The sequence below is a fragment of the Puma concolor genome, chromosome A1 (assembly GCF_028749965.1).
Source record: "Puma concolor isolate L17-30 chromosome A1, mPumCon1.1.hap2, whole genome shotgun sequence".
Classification (NCBI taxonomy): Eukaryota; Metazoa; Chordata; class Mammalia; order Carnivora; family Felidae; genus Puma; species Puma concolor.
In genome coordinates this window covers 229,954,008-229,974,479 of record NC_141667.1, presented here as the reverse complement: position 1 = coordinate 229,974,479, position 20,472 = coordinate 229,954,008, and the positions used below count along the sequence as shown (strand labels likewise).

General features: G+C 39.8%; 1 protein-coding gene across 4 annotated transcripts in view; it reads right to left on the bottom strand.

The window, feature by feature from the left end:
- STARD13 (StAR related lipid transfer domain containing 13) overlaps nucleotides 1–20,472 on the bottom strand; it is a 386,813-nt gene that overhangs the window by 169,280 nt on the left and 197,061 nt on the right. The window contains exon 1 of one of the 4 annotated variants that reach the window (XM_086713817.1): nucleotides 13,242–16,444. The exons of 2 other annotated variants lie outside the window; for them this stretch is intronic. In XM_086713817.1, coding sequence (XP_086569943.1) covers nucleotides 13,242–13,410 — 169 coding nt within the window. In that variant the 5' untranslated portion in view covers nucleotides 13,411–16,444. Of the gene's footprint in view, nucleotides 1–13,241; nucleotides 16,445–20,472 lie in introns of those variants that run through there. One more of the 4 variants, XM_025923464.2, reaches the window with a different exon arrangement.

Below are 20,472 nucleotides of genomic sequence, written 5' to 3'. Positions count from 1 at the left end.
CGGTTGAGCGTCAGACTTTGGCTCAGGTCCTGATCTGGCAGTTTGGTTAGTGGACCACATTGCACTCCCTGCTGTCAGCCTGTCCCTGCAGAGCCTGCTTCAGATCCTCTGTCCCGCTCTCTCTGCCCCTCCCCTGCTTGCGTTCTCCCCAAAATAAATAAATATTAAAAAATAAACAAAAATAAAACAAAACTACAGAGCGGTTCATTATTCCCATACCCTTGACAAGTGATACGAATTATTGTTCGAGGAAGAGGAAGCAAGTATGATGAGGCTTTGTGTCCAACTGAGGATAAAGAGCTAGGTCTTGCTTTGTGTGGCTCTTGTGTTTGGGCCAGTCCTGTGATCCCTAAAGGTGCATCCTAACATCGCTTACCCACCCCAGAATTGAGCATCATGTTTTCCTCTTTTAGAATTTTTTTTTAATGTTTATTTATTTTTGAGAGAGAGAGAGAGAGAGAGAGAGAGCACACAAGCAAGCGGGGGAAGGGCAGAGAGAGAGGGAGACACAGAACTCGAAGTAGGCTCCAGGCTCTGAGCTGTCAGCACAGAGCCCGACACGGGGCTTGAACTCACGAACCATGAGATCGTGACCTGAGCCGAAGTCGGATGCTCAACCCACTGAGCTACCCAGGTGCCCCTCATGTCTTCCATTTGAATTAATTTCACATCAATTCTTTTTTCCTCACTAATATTACTAGAGGTAGGAGCTAATATTATTCCCATTTGGTAGATGAAGAAACTGTGGCACCAAGAAGTTACATAAAGTCATCCATAGTGACCAGGTGCCCATTAGGACAAAGGTGTTCCCAGCACCCATGCCTCCTGCTTTCTGGGGTTACTGTACAGGTCCGGCTTCTCTTTCTCCTGGAAACATCACTATTCCACTTGAGACAACGTTCCTTAGTTTTCAAGACCCATTTTCCCTGCAGAGGTTTACAGCTGCATGTAATTCATGTGTCAAGTTGTGTTATCCATGGGTTAGTCCACTTACACTGGAGAGACAGCACTATCTGTGCTATGGGTTGTCTCTTTGGAAACCCAGTTATTTGAGAAAACCTCAAACCACATGCAACCAAGCACCAAAAAAATTAATTTTTTCTCCTTAAAATGTCCCTTCCCTGTGCATTCACACAGCACAGTCAGTTCATCAATCTCTTTATGTAAATAACAGTCATGCAGCAAGGGAGGAGGTCTGTTTATTATTTTTGATCCTGTTTTGCTTCTGGCAAAATTTCACAAACAGCAGAAGTTGGCAGAACATTGATATTTTCTTCTGACTGGCTACTGTTCTCTAGCTGCAAGTGCAGAGTGCAACTGGGACTATTCTGGTCTATGGGCCTCGGCTGTGACTGAGGTCAAAATTGCAAAATCTGGGGGAAAAAAATCTCCATATAGGACTTCTCTCTGCAAATAGAGACCCTGGTTTAATGCTTGCTTTCCTTCCACTATAGAACTGCTGTCTTTGGGATTTAGGGTCCAGGGAACAACGGTGGTTTGACCTAACTCCCACCTTGCTTCTTGTCTGCAAAGGCCTCCTGTGAAGGTTACAGGGGCCACCGAGAGAAGTGGGCCCTAGGAGCCCTGAGGAAACTTAGAGGAGGGAAGTGTTCTGCCTCCAAAACTTTCTAGGAGGAAGGGGCAGCATTTTGGAGGTTTGGAAGTAGGGAAAGGCGCTTGGGGGTGGAGGAATCTGTCCTCTCCCCCTGTTAGGCATGTTCCTACCTAACTATGTTAGATTCCTTGCCAAAGGCTGGAATGCTGCTGCCCTGACATTGACTTTGGACGGAGCATTCCTGATAAAGAGCAGCCAGCCCTCAAGAAGGCAGTGGGAGGGTAGTTAGTATATAGGACAGTTGCTCGGAGTTGGTGCTGGTTTTGGAGGCACAGGGAAGTCCTCCAACAACTTGAAGGGCGGGTGAGGAAGTAAGCACCAGCCAGGGCTAAAATGATGGAAAAAACCAAAACGAACAACCTTCTTTGGTTACAAGTAGACCATGACTACCTATAATTATAAGGGTGATGGGGTTGCACAGTGGTGAATAATGTGGGCTCCTGGGTCATACAGACTGGAGTTCAAAGCCCATCTCTGCCACCTACTTGCTGGGAGAAAAACACAGTAAACCCTTAAGCGTCAAGCCTTACCATATTTATTTTCCAGAGGAGTAAACCTAGGTTTCAGGTCTTCACAAAAATTAAATAAAACACCAATATATGTTGAAAATAGTCCCTGGAACATAATAGCGAGCCCTCAATAGGAGTAGCTATAGGTATTGTGTTACCATTTTTTAAATGTTGTAATGTTTCTAACCCTAAAATATGTGTTATAAAAAGTCCAATCGCCACCCCAGACCCAAACCTTTTATATAAATGCACCAAAATGCTAATAAACTATGTGGACAGCCTGCCTCTCCATGGCCAACCCGGACTCCCACTTTCCTTTTCATGTGGGTGAGCCAGTGGAAATGGCATCCCTCAGCCCAGAGGTAAGGCTCCCGCACCCCCAGACCCAGCTGCACAGACTGCGAGAGGCGTGCCTGCGAGAGGCATGGCTGAGGGTTAATGAGCTGAGAAGAGCCTGTCACAACTCCTGCATTCTGGAACAAAGCAGTAAGCGTCACAGAACACAAGCTGCCAGTGTCCAGGGTCAGCCCTGCAAGAGTAACCAAAGGTGGGAGGAGGCGACCAAGTGACAGGAGAAACCTCACACGAACCAGGAACAGAATGGCTTCCTCAGAAACTGAACTGTAAAGCTGGAGGTGAGGAAGCAATTTTACTCTAAACAGAGGAGGGAAAGGAAAAAACTGGCCTCTGAAACCATCTCTATTCTACCGGTTAGTTAATGTTTAACAACCGCATTGCTCACTACCAAGTTTCCTTATTCTGTCAAGTGCATCTATGCTTTTCTACCCACTCAGGGAAATGTGCTGTTCCACACAATGCACCAAGTGAAAAATCCACGTCCAAAGGAATGACCCAGGAACGCAAGAGTAGAAATAATTCAAAGTAGGGCCACTTGCAGATGCATTGGTCAGGTCTCTGAAAGACAGATTCTAGGGGACAGAGCTTTGTCATCCACGATTATAATACCATTTTATGTAGGTATTCAAACAGCGAATGCATATGGAATTCCTACACAAACGGTCATGCACCATAACAATTAAGGGATTATTATTATCATAGTTTTTTCAGGGTTTCCAGGACGCCATATGCAGACATCAAATATTTTATCCTGTAAAGCAAGGCTTTTTCAAAGTTCAAGATTAACATTTAAGTCATGATGTATGAAGCAGGTACTAAATGAAATTTCTATTCTTTGTAGAGGAGTCTCTTACATGGAGCCTCCTAAGACTATACATATTCCATACCCAAATACAGCAAAAAGCATTCTTGTTTATTTAATCCATTCAACTCCATAACAACAAACTTCACAAATGCTAATGACTGTATTCACGTGCAGTCTTTCATAGCCTAGGAATTCAATAGTGATGAAGATTATCCCTCAGTTAAAAGGAATGAAATCCCAGAGGAAACGGGCAATGGAAATTTCTTAAATAATTTGTTTGAATTAGTTTGAGAAAGGGTGCTGAGTTTTTAAATTACCAACTGGGCATTAGAAACTTTATCTACACTTTACAGCATTTCTTTTAACTCTTCTACACAAAGGCCATTAAATACGGGAAAATTTTTATAAAATTGGCAAGAATCTCCAAGTTAACTGCCCAGTTTAGAAAATCACAACAATTTGGGAAGGGGATTCAGACATCATAGATTCACTCATCAGGCACAGAGATTTAACTCTACTACTGACTGGGTAGAGCCCTTGCTCCCAGGCTCCACACTGGTCCTCTCCCTGGCCTTTGACTCTGGCCTATCTCTGATCAGAGCCTAGCCCCCTTCCTCCAGTTCTGCTGCTGTCCCTCAGCTTCAGAGTTTCCTACCAAGTGGTTCCAGGAGCCAGGAACACTTCCTGCCCAGAACAGTCTCTTTTATTTGCCAGGAGGTAGGGAACAACAGGCTTTGCTGTTTATCGATATGAGCTGAAACCTGGCCTAAACCCATCATTTCAGGTCAGTTCAGGGCAACTAAGAATAACCGCTGTACATTTATTACTAAGTAAACTGATGTTACTAAGTAAATGAAGTAAAGGAAACCACATTTGGGAAAAGCAGATTTCACTACAGCTTAAGATTAAAACAAAAGAAAACGGCAAAACACCAAACCAAAAAAAAAAATTTTGTTTTAAACTTTGTGATATTTTTTTAAGGACACAAAAATGTGGCAGTATGTATCTTACCTTAGTCAACTTGGTATAAAGTATATTAGTTATTCTTCATTTAATGATACAGCGCCTTGAAGGGCTATACGTACATGGATGTTTGTTTAATATATGTATTTTTCTTATATCTAGCACTTAGTATGTTCCGGATACTGTACTCAGTGTTTAACTGTATTATCACATTTAATCCTTGCAGTAAGTCTGAGATAGTAACAGCAGGTGGAATGGAGTACTAATGGTGAGGTTGGGAGTGTAGAGGGAAGGGGTGTTAGTGGATCTTCCTACTCAAAAGAGATCAATGGTAAAAGTGATGGTGATTTGATTACTAAGAACTTGCTCTACACAACACATGCTTTTACAAAGGTGCAAACAGTAAGGCTTTGCAATGGATTTCATTCTCTATTTTGGGAAATGCATTTAGGAGGAAATGTTTTGTGTCCTTGAAAGCATCTGGGAGAGATTTAAGGTCCTCTATTAAGAACTCCAGTCTTATTTAGGGGGGAATGGTTAGAATACCATTATCACTGGGATTGTGAATCTTTCTTATTTCTTATAATAATTTTAAACACTATAAATAATACTGGGGTAGTAAAATATGCTTTTATGACTATCATACTTTTTCTCAGTGTGTCATTTGGTGAATACAAGGGTATGTGAATTACTACCATTCACTTATCAAGAATGAATATTCATCCAAGATTCTTGCCATCCATATGTATGATTTTTAAAATAAGCTAGAAAGAGGAGACTTGGAATGCAGAAAGAGAAAACCTTCTTTAGCTCAAAATACTGACATGTATATTAGTTACTTGAGACGGCCTAGTTTCTTTACAATCCCTACCCTTTTCCTTTACACTGTTCACGCCTGTGTTTTATCAGAGTGTTACAGAGGCAAGGCAATGCAAATCATTGGTATTTTAGTCAGCTCTGCCTCTGTCAGACTTTTAAAATTGTCAGGATTCCTACGTCTTGTGGGGAAATCATTTGAGACTGCGGCCAGACATTTTGGATTTTTTTTTGTTGTTGTTGATTTCCTTTTTTTTTAAATAGCAATAGCATGTTCTGTAATTTTCAGTTATCTTGCAACCATTCCATTTATTTATTTCTTTTTGAGAGAGAGTGAGGGAGCAGGGGAGGGGTACAGAGAGGGAGGTTGAGTCCCAAGCAGGCCTGCATTGTCAGTGCAAAGCCCCACACGGGGCTTGACCTAAGCTGGAACCAAGCGTTGGATGCTCAAATGACTCAGCCACCCAAGTACCCACTGGGTATGCTCCATTAATTGAGCCCATTGCTCCATTTAAATTCCTTTAGATTCTAAATTAAAAAGAGACAGAGACACAGAGAGACAGACAGAGAGAGAGAATTCAGGAACTCAGGTCGTTTCAAACAATAGTGTACAACTTTTCCTGCCCTAGGCTGTACCGTTCTATAGTGATTGCTATGGTCCCATGTGACTTTACATGGGGGTTTGGCTACACAGTAAGGCTAATTTCCCATGCATTCTGTGGTAACTTTTCTACATTTTGTGGATTATCTCCAAAAGCATCATTCATAATGCAAATGCTATGTACTATCTCTTTGCGAGCATGAGGAAAAGTACCTTAAGAATATGTTTTCAGGCTTCCTGAGAAACTTGTAAGTTGCTTATACAACTAAACAAACAAGCTTTATTAATTAAAATAACCTATTACCTATTAGTTCATTTTATTCTGTCATACTGGCAGAGACTTCATACATGAAGTATGAACATAAACCAGAGATACATTTAGATCATGAAGTCGGAAATGGACTTTGAGCCACACTCATCAATGCCTGAGTCTCAGAGAGTCCATATCCCACGTCACAGCCAAGGAGAATCTGACACTACTGAAGGGTTTCCTTTTTCTTTCCTGTGGGGCAACTCCACTTTGCAGTAATGGAATATCGTGAATTAGCTGAGATAATAGCAGACCCCTTTGGAATTTGCCCAGGGCTTCAGCTTTATCATAGGTGAGATGAATGAGAGCCAAAAAGCAATAATCTCTTTCTTCTGGCCTAGCAGTACCTATCGTGTAGAGTTATTTGAAGACTGGTTGTATTCTTGGTAGAATTATTAACCCTGCCCATATACCTACTCCTTCAGTTTTCTGCCTGGCAAACATATAGGGGCCACCTAAACAGGTAAGAATCTTCCTTTATTTGTTAATTTTTATAAAGAGATGTCAATCTTGTCTTTACACCCAGTTGATTTTTAGAGTACATGGAGCTGGCCTTATTTGAAAACAAAAAATATTTACAATTTACTCTCCAAAATATAACCTCAAACTATCTATTGCCCAATCCATGCAAGAAATATAGTCAAAGAGAATTATCCGAATGAACCACAGGTCCTGAAGCTTCCTCAATCAGCTTTTCCAAAATGCGTTCCCCAGGGAACATGATTTTATAAGATGTCACTTCCTGGTATCTGGTGAAAAATGGATTCATGATGAAATACACCAGTTTGAACAAAGTTAAATTACTTTCCGCAGGATTTCTCTGGGCCTTTCATAAGTGTGAATTTCCAAAAAGGGAAAGAGGATATAGCGTTTCTCAAATTACTTAACCACAGAAACATTTCTCCCCTGAATATCTAACAGGACTAGTGTTCTGTGAAGCCAAATGAGAAACTATCTCTAGACAGCTTCCATGCTATTTCAAGATTAAGGAGAAGAATCAGGTTGCATACCTGAACCTCCTTGTTTTGAGCCACTCACCCCATCCCCAAATATTTTTACTGAATTATAATTTGTTATTATGCCCCTGGTTTCACTGCAGGATCCTACAGGAAACTTGCAATTGAATTCACTGCAGGAAATGTTTAATTTATCTACTACATCTCCATATTGCAGTGTCCCCTTTATGAGATCTGTATGAAACTGCTCTCATATATCAAGTTCTCGGGAGAAAACTCTCCCAAACATCAAGTCCCAGGAAAAGCTGCGCTGGTGTGTTTTCACCATGGCAAATCTTCCCCTGATCGTGTTTTCCTCTTTGCTTAGATTAGGGAAGCTCAGGCTAAATTTAAAGCCCACTTTTAATAATTATTTAGCACCTTACGTTTCATATTTTATGTAATATCTCTTTAATATATTAAAGGGATGTAATATAATCCCTTTATTATATTAATTAACCTATATTTTTCTCTTCATCAGATTTGTCTTTTAATAACCTTCACAGAGTTGTATATTCTTTTATACACTACATCAAATCCTTTAGATGATGCATTAGAATGTAAATTAATCTATGATGTCTTTACCCACATGAAAATCATATTCACACTGCCCCTTAGGAGACAGATAATGATTTTCACATGATCCTTACTTCATTCAAATATCAGATATGCAACTCGTGGTCTCCTATCTTCTTGTATCTTCTTCCTAGACTTACCACTGGGTTCTCATAGTTAATGAAATGCACAAGGCACATGCTCATTCATGACCCATCGCCATGAAATCCCAACTGATATGTTTCCTTCTGTATAGAGGTTTACCGAAACCCACTTTTCATTTTCTCTCTAAATTTTTTCGGGTCACCTGAAGAGCTAGAAGCACTGCCCATGACTAGGTGGCTAAGGAAATGAGGAACCTTGCTTTGTAAGAGTGGACCAGCATCAAGAATTTACAAAGAACTAAACACTGACTGGGGAGAAGAGGAGAAAAAAATGAATCTCTACTCACTGAAAATAATATCACATAATCCAGATTTGGCAATTACCTGCATCTGGGATGTGTGTTTATAAAATTAGAGCTAATAAAAGCAGTGACGTGCAGCTATGGATGTCTCAATTTGGTTAAAATTAAACTCTCAGGTTTTACATATCATTCTTTGCTAATTCCCTTCTAGTACTTATTTAACTGCTTGCATTTTTAATATGTGATCACTTTTAAAATGTTATGCAAAGTTCATTGACTTAATTCTCCCAACAGATTTTCCTGTAATTTTCGGTTAAACAGTACCCTTTATGTACAGGTCCTTCGGTCACCAGCACTGAACAGAAAGAGGCTCTGATTCATGAAATGTGAATTTCTGACAGTTGCCACTTTTTTAAAAAAGAACTTGAGCAATACAGGACTGATGCATTCTCACCCTGTTTTCTGTGATGCATTCTCACCCTGTCATCTGTTTTTCTGCCAGTGTTTCCACCCTCCATTTCTGAAAGTGGTTGGGTAAGAAAATACTGGACATGGAGAAAGGGCAATTCTCAAAGAATAAATGATTGTTTCATTTCTGCTGACGCTATCCAGTTGGGGGGCTGGGGCTCTCCCACCAGGATGAGCAAGGCTACCACTTAGGTCGGGCAAATTTCCAAGATGCCATGTGGCCCGATGGAGTAATGAGAGACAGACAGCACATCACTAATACCCAGTTCCATTCCCTGGGAGCAGAAGGAAGGCAGTTTACTCCACTCTGGTTAAGTTCAACTCAGATGTGATCCTTAAAAATAGTCTCAGATAAAAAGTCAATGAGGGACACCAAGGTGGCTCAGTCGTTTGAGCATTGAACTCTTGATTTCGGCTCAGGTCCTGATCTCATGGTTCGTGAGTTCGAATCCTATATGGGGCTCAGCGCTAAACGCAGAGCATGCTTAAGATTTTCTCTTTCCCTTTCTCTCTGCCCCTCTACCACTCGCTCGCTCTCTTTCAAAAATAAATAAAAGTCAAAGAAAATGCAAATCTGACTTTCACTAATTCTCTTGGTTATGAAATTTTCTACATTTTGCATTTTCTGTCAAGAAAAGACGTCTTTCTGTGAGCACAGGGGCACACTCACACGGACATTCTTTGCAATAGGCCAGGCACTGCAATACCTCCATTTCACAGTCCTGGACTCTAGAGAAAGAAAGGTGTTTTTTCTGTTTTTTTGTTTTTTTACAGTTTCTTTATAATTATAGGTAGTAATGATATTTAAATAGTTCCCAAGACTGGCTGTCCTAATGTGCCCATTAAATTGATAATGAGAGCATTAAACAGGTATCAAAGAAACATGTCCAGGTAGGTATTAAATGACATAATAAGAAAAACAGAAATAAGAACTGCCTCTCTTTCTTAACATAATACCTGTGATCATGAATCCCAGAATTTTAGACATGATGGGAACCTCACGTTTGTTTAATCCAAACCCTTTATTTTATGGAGGAAGGAAAGAATGCCCAGAGAAGTTGTAGCGTGCCCCAGAGCACACAATTAATTAGTGACAGCCGTAGAACTAAAATCTGACTTCCACTGTAATAATTTCCTTGACAAGTTGTAGAAAAATTATAAGCCACTGATTTATTCTACATCAGAAAGCTGCTCTGTTTTCTTTTCAACTTATTGTTTTAGGTTTAAGGAGTCCCTGCTTTGCACACTCTTGTTCAAGGAGTTACTGACTCAACCAGAGAGAGGACCTGAGAACCAGAATAAACTTTAGAAACCAGAGACTGACCATCTCATTTTCTCATCAAGAAACAAAGGCCAAGTAAGGTTCTGAAACTTGCCACAGTGAAAGAATGAGAGGGGGTCTAAATAAGAGCCTGCATCCTGGTCTCCTTTTTTTCTGGTTCAGTGAACTTGACTACAATCAGGTCCATATCATGCCATTTTCAGCATTCAAAATAATTTTTAAAAAATTGTGTAATAGCAAGATGAATTCTTCCACAAAGCAAATAATCACATTTATGTATTTGCCCAGATTTGGATTTTCCAGATAGCATATGCATGAGTATATAAGCTTTCAACATGGTGCACCTGTAGCCAATGCATCATAGCTATCAAATGACAAGAGATCCCAATTCTCCCTTCCTGTGGCCTAACATACTCTTCCTCCACCTCCCCAGCATCCCCCCTCTTGTCCATTCCCAAGTGCCTGCTACTGAGGCAAATAAAGACCATTATTATTTCCATTCTCTCTCCATACAACAATTTACCCATTGATTCAGCGAGATTGTGGGGTAGGGATTCTGGGCAGTGTGACTGATGATAAACTTTCACTTTGCAAAGCAATCCTCTATTTTAAACTTCTCTTCTCTTTTAACTGGACTTAAAACTCCAGAACTATAAAGAAGGCTAAGAGAAATAATGCGTGTGTATTTTGGAGCATACCCTAAGATGAGCAAGTTTAGATTCATCCTGGGTTTGAGCAACTAATTCTGATCCTATGCATCATCAAAGATTCCTTTATTTCTCTTCTTTGTTTTCCTTCTCATGAGTGCATCTGCTGTTGAATCATGTCCATGCCATTCAATGATTAGCTCACTATAATGAGGTCAGTGGGGAGCAACTTACTCTTGTTTGCACTGTTCCCAACAACCATGAGAGATTATGATCATCAGTAATAATGCCCCAAATTATAATGATACAATGCTAAATTCTCCATGAAAGATCTACGATAGAGTAAACAATTTTACTGATGTTGCTGTCATTTCAAGATACCACTATGTGAACTACAAAAAATAATGGTGCTATTAATTTAATACGCACTTGATAAACTTTGAATGATTATAGGTCATCAGTAAAATAACTTGACATCATGCATTATTGGATACTAGCTGTTCAAGGAAGGTAAAACACACAGCACTTTGCTTCCATTAGCGAAATAAAACCTGACTGGAAATAGCATTGTGAGTGACCGATTCTGATTCTGTCATATGGTTTGTTGCTGCATTCCGAGTAGAAAAGACTGAAATGACTTTGGCATATTACAAAATCTAAAATAAATCTCAAGTCCAATACTTCAACCTTCATTATAAAAACCAGAAACAGTTTAGTGTATTGCAGAGCATGGGCTTCAGAGTTATATTAAAATACTAGCACCTACTATGTAAACTGTAAGAAGTTACTTGACCTCTATGTGTCTCTGTTTTCCTGCCTTTAAAATGGGTATGATAATAGTATGTGCTCACTTAGAAGATTTTTTTGAGGGTAAAATAAATTGAAAAAAAAAAAAAAAAATATATATATATATATATATATATATATATATATCTATATATCTATCTATCTATCTATCTATCTATCTCCCGGAGTAGTGCTTGAAACATTATAAATGCTCAGTCAATATTCTCTACTCTTACCCAGGAAATTTTGCTTCTGCTATCATAATGTCTTACTATATCATTGTATAATATCAACAAATGATGAGTTCTCAATGGCTGGACTATTGGAATTTCTTCATGCTTCCCTATGATCTTCATGATTGCTCTTAATTTCTAGGCATACATTGCTTTCAAACACTCTGTTGCCCAGCACAAAAAGGTGAGAATGCTCACATATTCTATTTAGGCAAAAGAAACATAGACTCAGAGTATCCTTTCAACGATCACGCATGTGTTCACAACTTCAAATCCTCAGTAGGAATATAACTTTCATCCAAAAAACACATAAAGAATTTTAATGAAATCAATCGTTGTAAATACATTTAAGGAGATCTGCAAAACAACTTCAAACTATTTCTATATGCAGTGTTTCTAACATAATGCACTTCACATGCATGCTGAAGAACATTTAACGAGCATAGATGATAAAGCATCATCAAACATTTGCCAAGCTCCTGCATCCATAGCGATGATGGCATCTGGCAAAGCACCATTGTCAGAAATCTCTAAAGCTTTAGCTGGTTTTTATTCTAAGACTAATGTATTTTTAAATCAAGCCACAGGGAAATAATTACTTTTGTTTCTATTCAATCAAGACCTGCACACAGAGTTTATGGAATGACATAATATCCTTCCTGAAATCAGACTGGTATGTAGGACCAGTATCCTTCACACATAACCAGTTCCTGAACCTTTACAAACAAATCCTAATTTCCAAGGAAACAATCTCATCAACTGCTACTCGCTAGAATACATATTGTTCCTTTTGGAAACATTACAATAAGATTTTCACGATTACAAACCCCAACTTCCCTTCTAAAATTCAATAAAATCTTAAACTCATTTATTTAAGTGGAAATTGTGTTTGTATAATGGCTCTAGAAATTCCTGGTAAATTTCATATCACCAATATAATAATTTAGTTATTGGGTTTCTTGTTTTGTGTTTTTGTTTTTGTTTAGCCCAGGAGGGGCGTGGTCATAAACTTCATAAACTTATTGTGATGATGTGGGTGTATGTGTGTGTCTTTTAAATGAGCACCAGTTAGGAGTCTCTTAGGAATGTTCATTTTTGAGCTTCTACAGACCAACCCTAAGATGAGAAGCATGTTTTAACTATTTTTGGAGAATGAGGAGTTTTAGTGATGTCCAGGCTGTTGACCTATTTTTTAATTTTTATTCATTAATTTTTTTTGTAGAGAATAAAAAGGAACATCTAGCGGCTTGTAATCAATATCCTTTCCTCTGGGCTTAGGAAGCTGCTGCTTCCAAGCGCATGTCACAAGCTTTGTTTTGAATTTAGCAGACACCTTTACCCTTCACCAGAAAAACAGTATCAACAAATCAGAGACTACTGACATAAACATACAAATAGAGAATGCGAGTCCGGTTGTCAGCCCAGTGGCCTTAAGAATAGAATTCTAACTTTCCCCTGTGGCTAACAATGTTATAAAGAATCTGGGCGGGGTACAAGTGAGTCCCCCCTCTCTACCCTCCCTCCAATGAAATAAACAAATGTCCAAGTTTTAAATGTGACACAGTGTGAGGAAGCGGCAGAAAAGCTCCCAAAACACACACCGAGTAAACCTGCCTCATTTATTGTGTAGACGCACATAAATTTTGGAAATGCAGGATTCACCGTCCTACCGTGAAGTTTTCCGGGCACTTGAAGTTGAGTTATGTGGCAGCTAAGCGCTGTCACTGTTTGTTTAAAACTGCTGCCTAAAGTTATTTCTAAAAGTTAGGTGCAGCGTGGCATAGAAATCCATGTATTGTAAAGTGAAAACAACAATGTAAAAAACTGGGTTAGCATGAAATAGAGCCAACAGAAATCAGAATTAGCAACAGCCTTCCTCTACCGGCCACTCACCTTGTTGAATTTTAGTCACTAGCTGATGGCGTGCTAGAATCCGGCTCATCCTGTAAGGAGAGCGCCTCGCAGTCTGATCAAATCGCAAGTACATCTCCTGGCCCTCAGGTGTCATGGAATTTAGATAGTAGCAGCCTGAAGCTGGGGTCCTGGGTCCCTGACTGAACATCTCGGCAGATTTCCCTTTTGCCACCTCAGTCTGCCCTGTGGCTGTTCCCGGCTGTCTCCAGTCTCAGTAAGGGAGCGAGGCACCAAGCCCAGCGGAGCTCCACACACCAGGCGATTTTTAAAAAGAAGGAGTGCCAAAAGCCACAACTCAGAATTCCAACCCCCGGCCTTCACGTGACCTCGAGCAGCCAATCAGAAGAAGAAAGGAGAACGGGACCGTAAGCAGTCAGCCCCCAGCCCCCTAGACGGGCAGTTCCAGCAGCTCTGATCCCCCCTACGGTGCTGAAGGCAAATGCCAGCGTTTGCGGTGCCTCAGAGCTGACTAAGCGCCAGGAAGCAGCGCTCACTAAACGAGTTAAAAAGAGAAAGGTAGAAGAAAAGGCAGTAGAAGAAAACTGATCCCTGGGCATAGATTTCCTTGGAGGCTGTAAAAGTTACAAAAAGCACGTTTGCTTTCTCCAAAGGCAGCTGCAGACAGGTAACAAATGGGTGTGATAAACGTCTCCAATGAAAAACTACTCCAAATAAGCATCAACAGCTGAGTATGCTAGCACCCTTCCTTACAAAGAATGAATCAAATAAAGCTCTTCCAGTGAAAAATAAACTTTCAAGTGCTTTAACACCCAGAGTAAATACACTACAGACTCCTGACCTTCTGCAGTGGGAGGCTGAGAGCTCTTACAGATGACTGGGAGAGGCAAAGGGCATACACATATTTGTTAAGTATCTATTTCCCTTTAATTTTTCGACACCCCCAATAGTTAATCGCCAAGAAGCAAAATAGTCATGAAGAACCGATCACATTTAAGACACTGCCACGCATCACTGGAAAGATTCAGATTTATGCTGCCAAGCTGCTAGGGACCAGAAGAGAAGTTATGCAAAAGCTTAAGGCTTTCACAAACCTTATGTAAGAGGTGTCTCAAAAAAGACACAAAGACAATGTTGGGGGAGCGATATTATTTTCGACTGGGGTGATCGTAGTGGGGTGCACAGAGAAGACATTTGGGTGGGCTTTAAAAAAATGAGTGTGATTCTGACAAACAGAGCCTGAGGAGGTCTTTGCACTAGGGTCTATGCCCACACGTGTGGAGATCAGGAATCAGAGTATGTGTTTAAGGAAACTGTGAATAATTCCATTTGGCCATTTCCAAGTATACATATGGGAGTAATTAGAATTTTCCCCCATATTTTTCCGCTTTAATATTATTTGATGTGAAGAGAAAAAGTCCATAGAAAACATTGTTGAATTCTGAGCCTGGGGCTAAATGAATAAAGTTCTTTGAAAAAGAAGCATATGGCCAAGTTGTTCTTACATTTGGCTGGCTGAAACTGAAACAGCCTGGCCTGTGATTTATAGTCTTAATGATGAAAAAACTCTCAAAAGTTTAACAGGACTTAACTTAGGACCCCAATTCTTGTTACTGTGGCTAACGGTGGTCAGCCCTAATGCTCTTCCCTGTGGGAATTTTTGCTGGCCTGATTCTGACCAGTGGCAGCTCACCTCGCATGACTATCCTACTACGTAAATGAACAGAGCCTACGGTAGAATATACACTCTCTCATGGCAATTGTGAGCCTCTTCCGATAGCTATGCAAGAGTAGCCAAGCATTAGGGTTTCAATCGCATCACAGTAGAAGAGGAAAGATCTCAATGGATTATTTTGTTCCCTTTCCATTCTTATTTAGGGTTTGATCAGAGTTTTGCTATTTCAGGGCATCTTTTGTGGAAGATGAAAGGGATCTAAGGTCTAGTGGCCCTGGTATGCCAAAAGCATGGGCAGTAATGGTAGACAGGTTTAGCATTACACTTCAGTGTTAGATCCCGTAATTTAACCGAATTAAATTCAAATCACATCAGAATCCAAGCTTAGGTCCAGCTCTGGATGCCCTCTGATGGAGAGGTCAATGCCAGCTACTTTGTGCACGTGCTTTTGTTTTGATAGGCCACCATTAGGGACATCAGTGCCATTAAACATGTGTTCAAGCCAGACAACTAGCAGTTATCACTTTTTCACTGGGAGAGAATGGAAGGAGAATGGAGAGGGAAAGACCATGAACTTAGCAACTTGGGATAGGTTCCAAAAGCTAAGCAAGGGGAAGGTAAAGGCTGGAAATAAAATCTACTTGTTTTATAGCTGTGAATAACACTTAAAGATTGGCCATTCCCAATGCCAGGCTGGTAGTTCATTATTGACTTGGCTACATTTTAAAAATAAATGGAATGAGCCTCTCTGAGAAGCACTGCAGTGTATCATGGCCAGTTTAGTATTAAAAAAAAAAAAAAAAATCACAGTGCCTCCATTCTACACTGAAAGTCCCAAGGTGTTTTGTTCTGAAAACATCAAGATCATAAACATGTATTCTTTGATATATATGTAAACAGATGCAACAACATGAAACATAGTATTTCATAAGAGATTGGCAATGAAGGACAAGAATTAAATGTAAATTAAGGAAAAAAAGGAATTTTGATTCCCTGATTAAAACAAAGACAACTTAGAAGAAAGCCTAATTTTTCTAAAAATCAGTTTAAGTTTTAATAAGGGGATCTATGAAGGATTACATATCAGCATTTCTGTCTTCTCTATCATGACAAGTTTGATTTTATGGTTCAAGTAGTAGCTATAAATCTATGTGACTGCTCACCATGTTTTTGTCATTTCAAATGTCCAAAATACCATATTTAAAGCAGCTAAGTAACACGTTTCTTATTAGCACCGTTAATGCCTTGTTTTATGCTAATGTATTGCTATGAAATCCACACCCTTTTAATGAATATTTTTATTATTTAGTCCTAGTGATCAAATAATTACCACTGGGTGGGCAGCTCTTTCTGTTTGTTGTAAATGTAAAAGTGAGAAATTGCTAATAATCTTCCTTGGGCTGATACTGTCTCCATTCAACTAGTTGAGAGAATTCTTTGTCTTTACTGGTGAGTGAGAGAGGTCCAAAGAAATCAGAGAGAAGGAGAAAGTGCTGAACACCCAAGTGTATCTTTCAAGACTAATGCTGAATTCCTTCCTTTCTAATTCCTTTTAAAAATGGAGAAAATGGGTGCGTGGGTGGCTCAGTTGGTTGAGCGTCCAACTCTTGATTTCGGCTCAGGTCACGATCTCAAGGTTCATGATTTTGAGCCCCACGTCAAGCTCTGTGCTGTCAGCATGGAATCTGCTTGGGATTCTCTCTCTCTCCCTCTCTCTCTGCCCTTCCCCTTCTCTCTCTCTCTCTCAAAATAAATAAAATAAACTTTAAAAATAAATAAATAAAAATTAAAAAATAAAAATGAGGAAAATGGATGGTGCTAGTTTTTAGTTTTCACCTCTTTTCCTCTTTCCTAATTTGGTCAAGAGCAATCTTCACTTAGACTATTTCGGGGTTGGAATAAACAGATGAATACTGAGAGACCCAAAGAGAGCAATGAACAGGGGAAGGGGGAAATGGGAGGAGCTAACAGTGTTGAGCTCCTTGTATGTACCAGGCATGTCTTTAATTAATGTCTGTGGTCTTCTATTTTGTAGAACAGGAACCTAAGACTCCTAAGGATGAAGAGATGTCCCAGGTCATACAGCAACCAAGTGTAGAGCCACTGTCTATCTCCAAGCTGATGATATTTTAACTCTTTCCACTATCACACACAAGGGACAGGGAAAGGAAAATTGTGGCACTGAGAGGGTGCTGGGGACACTGGATAGAGGAAAAAATTTTAGAGGGATATACTGAAAATCATCTTAATCCTGTATAATTTCATGTGATACCGGAACGCTTAAATGAAAATACAGTTGACCCTTAGATACCGCATATTTATTTGCGCAGGTCTACGCCCATGCGGATGTTTTTGAATAAATATATTGGGAAAAATTTGGAGACTTGCAACAACTTAAAAAACTTGCAGAAAAACAACAAAGCCTAGATATACTGAAAAAATTTTTAAAGAATTTTGAGATTATTGTGAGAATACAGTACATATATAATACATATACTAAATATGTGTTAATTGACTCTGTAGTACCAATAAAGCTTCAGGTCAAGTTGGTATTAGTGGTTAAGTTTTCAGGGAGTCAAGTTATATGCAGACTGCATAGGGGTTGGTGCCCTAACCCCCTTGTTGTTCAAAGGTCAACTGCATAGGATTGGCTAAATTGGATTGGCTAAATTGTTGTAGTGGTTGAGATCTAGGTATCTAGAGAGCAAACTACACAGCCCAGAGCTTTTAATTAACCAGTGAGAACCATGGGCCCTCTTTGGAGCAACCCAAAGCTAAGAACTGGAGACCCATCCACTCCCACCCTAATCTTAAAGTGCAGAAGCAGCTTGACTGTCTTTTTGTTTAAAAAGCACATTCCTTTTGCAGGGTAGGCTCTTTGCCCTCTGCTTTCTGTTCATCCTCAAGGCTAACTCTGCGTATGGTCTTACCTTTTCTAGGGAATTTCTTCCCAATGCAAATGCTCCAAATACAGTCAAAATTCTGAAACTTGACCTCTAAACAAAACTTTTGTTTATTTTTGAGACAGAGAGAGACAGAGAATGAACAGAGAGAGAGGGAGACACAGAATCAGAAGCAGGCTCCAGGCTCTGAGCCATCAGCCCAGAGCCCGACGTGGGGCTCGAACTCATGGACCATGAGATCGTGACCTGAGCTGAAGTCGGACGCTCAACCGACTGAGCCACCCAGGCGCCCCTAAACAAAACTTTTGGTACCAAGTCTTTCGGTAGATGATCCTAGAGTAGTGCTCAGTGGAATCTTAGGTACACATAGAAGAAAGCTAGGTGTGATTTTACAGAAGCCAGGAATGACTCCCGTGCTTTCATCTGTCTACTACTCCTTTTCCTCCTTCACATGCATTCCAGCTTCCTCATCAGCCTGTTCAGAGGGAGCCAAGGTAGTCCTGCCAAGCAGGAAAATGTTTGAGATATAAGTGGTAGGCGGAAAAAAGCAGAACCGATTTGCAAAGCTGCTTTTGAGATTACTGGAATCCAAACGTTGTGGGTTAATGGCAGAGCCTTCCTGTGGGTTCTGAAGCTCACTTTGAGGATTTCCACCAATTGATTCGTGGAGCCTGTGTCCAACCCCGTGCCAATAAGCCTTCCCAACATGCATGCACCACATGCCCATTGACCAATGCAGGCAAGCCAGTGAAACTAACATTCATAGCCATGACCAGGGCCCTCCATGAAAAGTTTCAGAGCGGATTCTCTTCTGATTCAGCTTTACCAGCTATAGACCATGTCTCCCCCATTTAGAGTCCAGCTCCTGTTGCTGGACTTGGGGGTGGTAATAGGTTTGCTTTATTTTGTCTCTCAGCCCTCCCTACTGTCTTTGGTTGACTTTGCCTCTATGCGTCTCCAAGAGCACATGCACTGCCCTTATGCCATCCCCTGGGGACCCAACCGTCAGCCCCAGCTCATATGGCAAGCGATCTGGTCTGACTTGTCCTGGGCTCATTGCCTACACCCATCCATTCCAGCCAAACCAAAATTCTTTCACTTTGCTAAGTTGTTTCAAAGATTTGGAACTGTGTGATTTCCTCTTCTTTCACCCTGTCAAAACCTATTGCCTTCAGAAACATTTTCATGACTAATGCAAAAATATTTAGTATGAACAGTCATGTTAATACCTGTAAATAGTCATTATGTGGCACATTAATTAGATTAGCTTGTTACATACAAATATGGAATCCACTTATTCATTGCAACTCCTATTGGCATAAAGTTTTTACATCTTGGATTTGGAAAGGATATTAAATATCTTCTAATCCAACCACCCAACTACTATACAGATCAATTAAGTAATACTCTATCCACATATATGAAGTGTTTTTATTTCACTGAGGACGACAAACTGTTTAAGAAAGTTTTTCCTTATAATTTCCATCCACTGGCTCAATTGCTATCTTTTAGATTGAGTCCAGTCTGTCAGTATCTCTTTAAGAATATGGCTCCCACCCTAAACTTAGAACTCTAGAAACAGTCAAGCACAGTAGCTCATGATACAATATGTGAATACCTCCTCCATTCAGGGCATTGTATTTCTGCTGATCCAGTTTAAGATACGGGATGTTGGATTTTTTTAATCTATATTTACTCAATCATTAATTCAGTATGGACTGAATGCTTGTACAGCACTGTAATAAGTATGGAAGCCACAAAGGTGATTACATGTGGTTTCTGCTCTCAAGGGAGAGTCTGCCAGGGAAGATAGAAAAGAGATTCACCATTACACGAAAGTGTTATGTCACAGATTCTGTTTTACAGCCAATCTAAGTGCTTAAGCCTTGTGGTATTTATGTATCTTCACAAAATGTGCTACTAAATGAGTGTTCTCTATTCTGTATTTAACAAATGACCTTTCAAACTAAAGAACAGGTCTTTCAACTTATTGGAATTATTGAGATATTTTCAGTTCCGGATTTTTTCCTCCAACTATTTAATTCTGCCTTGTTCGTTGATGCAGCTGACAAAAATACCTATATTTTTAAAGCATAAAATGAATAGTTAAGTGAGTTCGGAAAAAGGTAAAGTAAGTGTAGGAAAATAATGAAGCTAAGGCTGAAATCAGTTTACAGAACTATAAGCCACACAATTCTGTACATTTGTAGGAGGTAGCTGAAGATTCCTATGTGACAAAGCAAAAGGAAAATAAGATCAATTACAAAACTCAGCATACCCATAAGATAAAAACAAAAAGGTGATTCAAGATAAACACAGATCAACAGATATTGAGACCCCCCCCAAGAAAACTTTTCTCATAAATAAAAGGCCCTCATAAAGAATTAGCATCTTCAATGATACTGGATCTGGTAACAAAGTTGAGCTCATAATATCTTATCTGCCTCCTTCAATGCCAATAATAGTAAAATAACAAGCACTATTTCGGAAAAGTAGCTTCTATGAGGGCCTCCAGGAAACATGATATAAGTATGCTCTTCACTGTGATCATCTAAACTATGCACTAAACAATTATCACTTCCCTACTTAAAATACATCAAAAGTTTTCCATTCCACCTAGAACAAAACCCAAACTCATTACCTGGCCCACAAGGTCTTGCACAATCTACTCCCT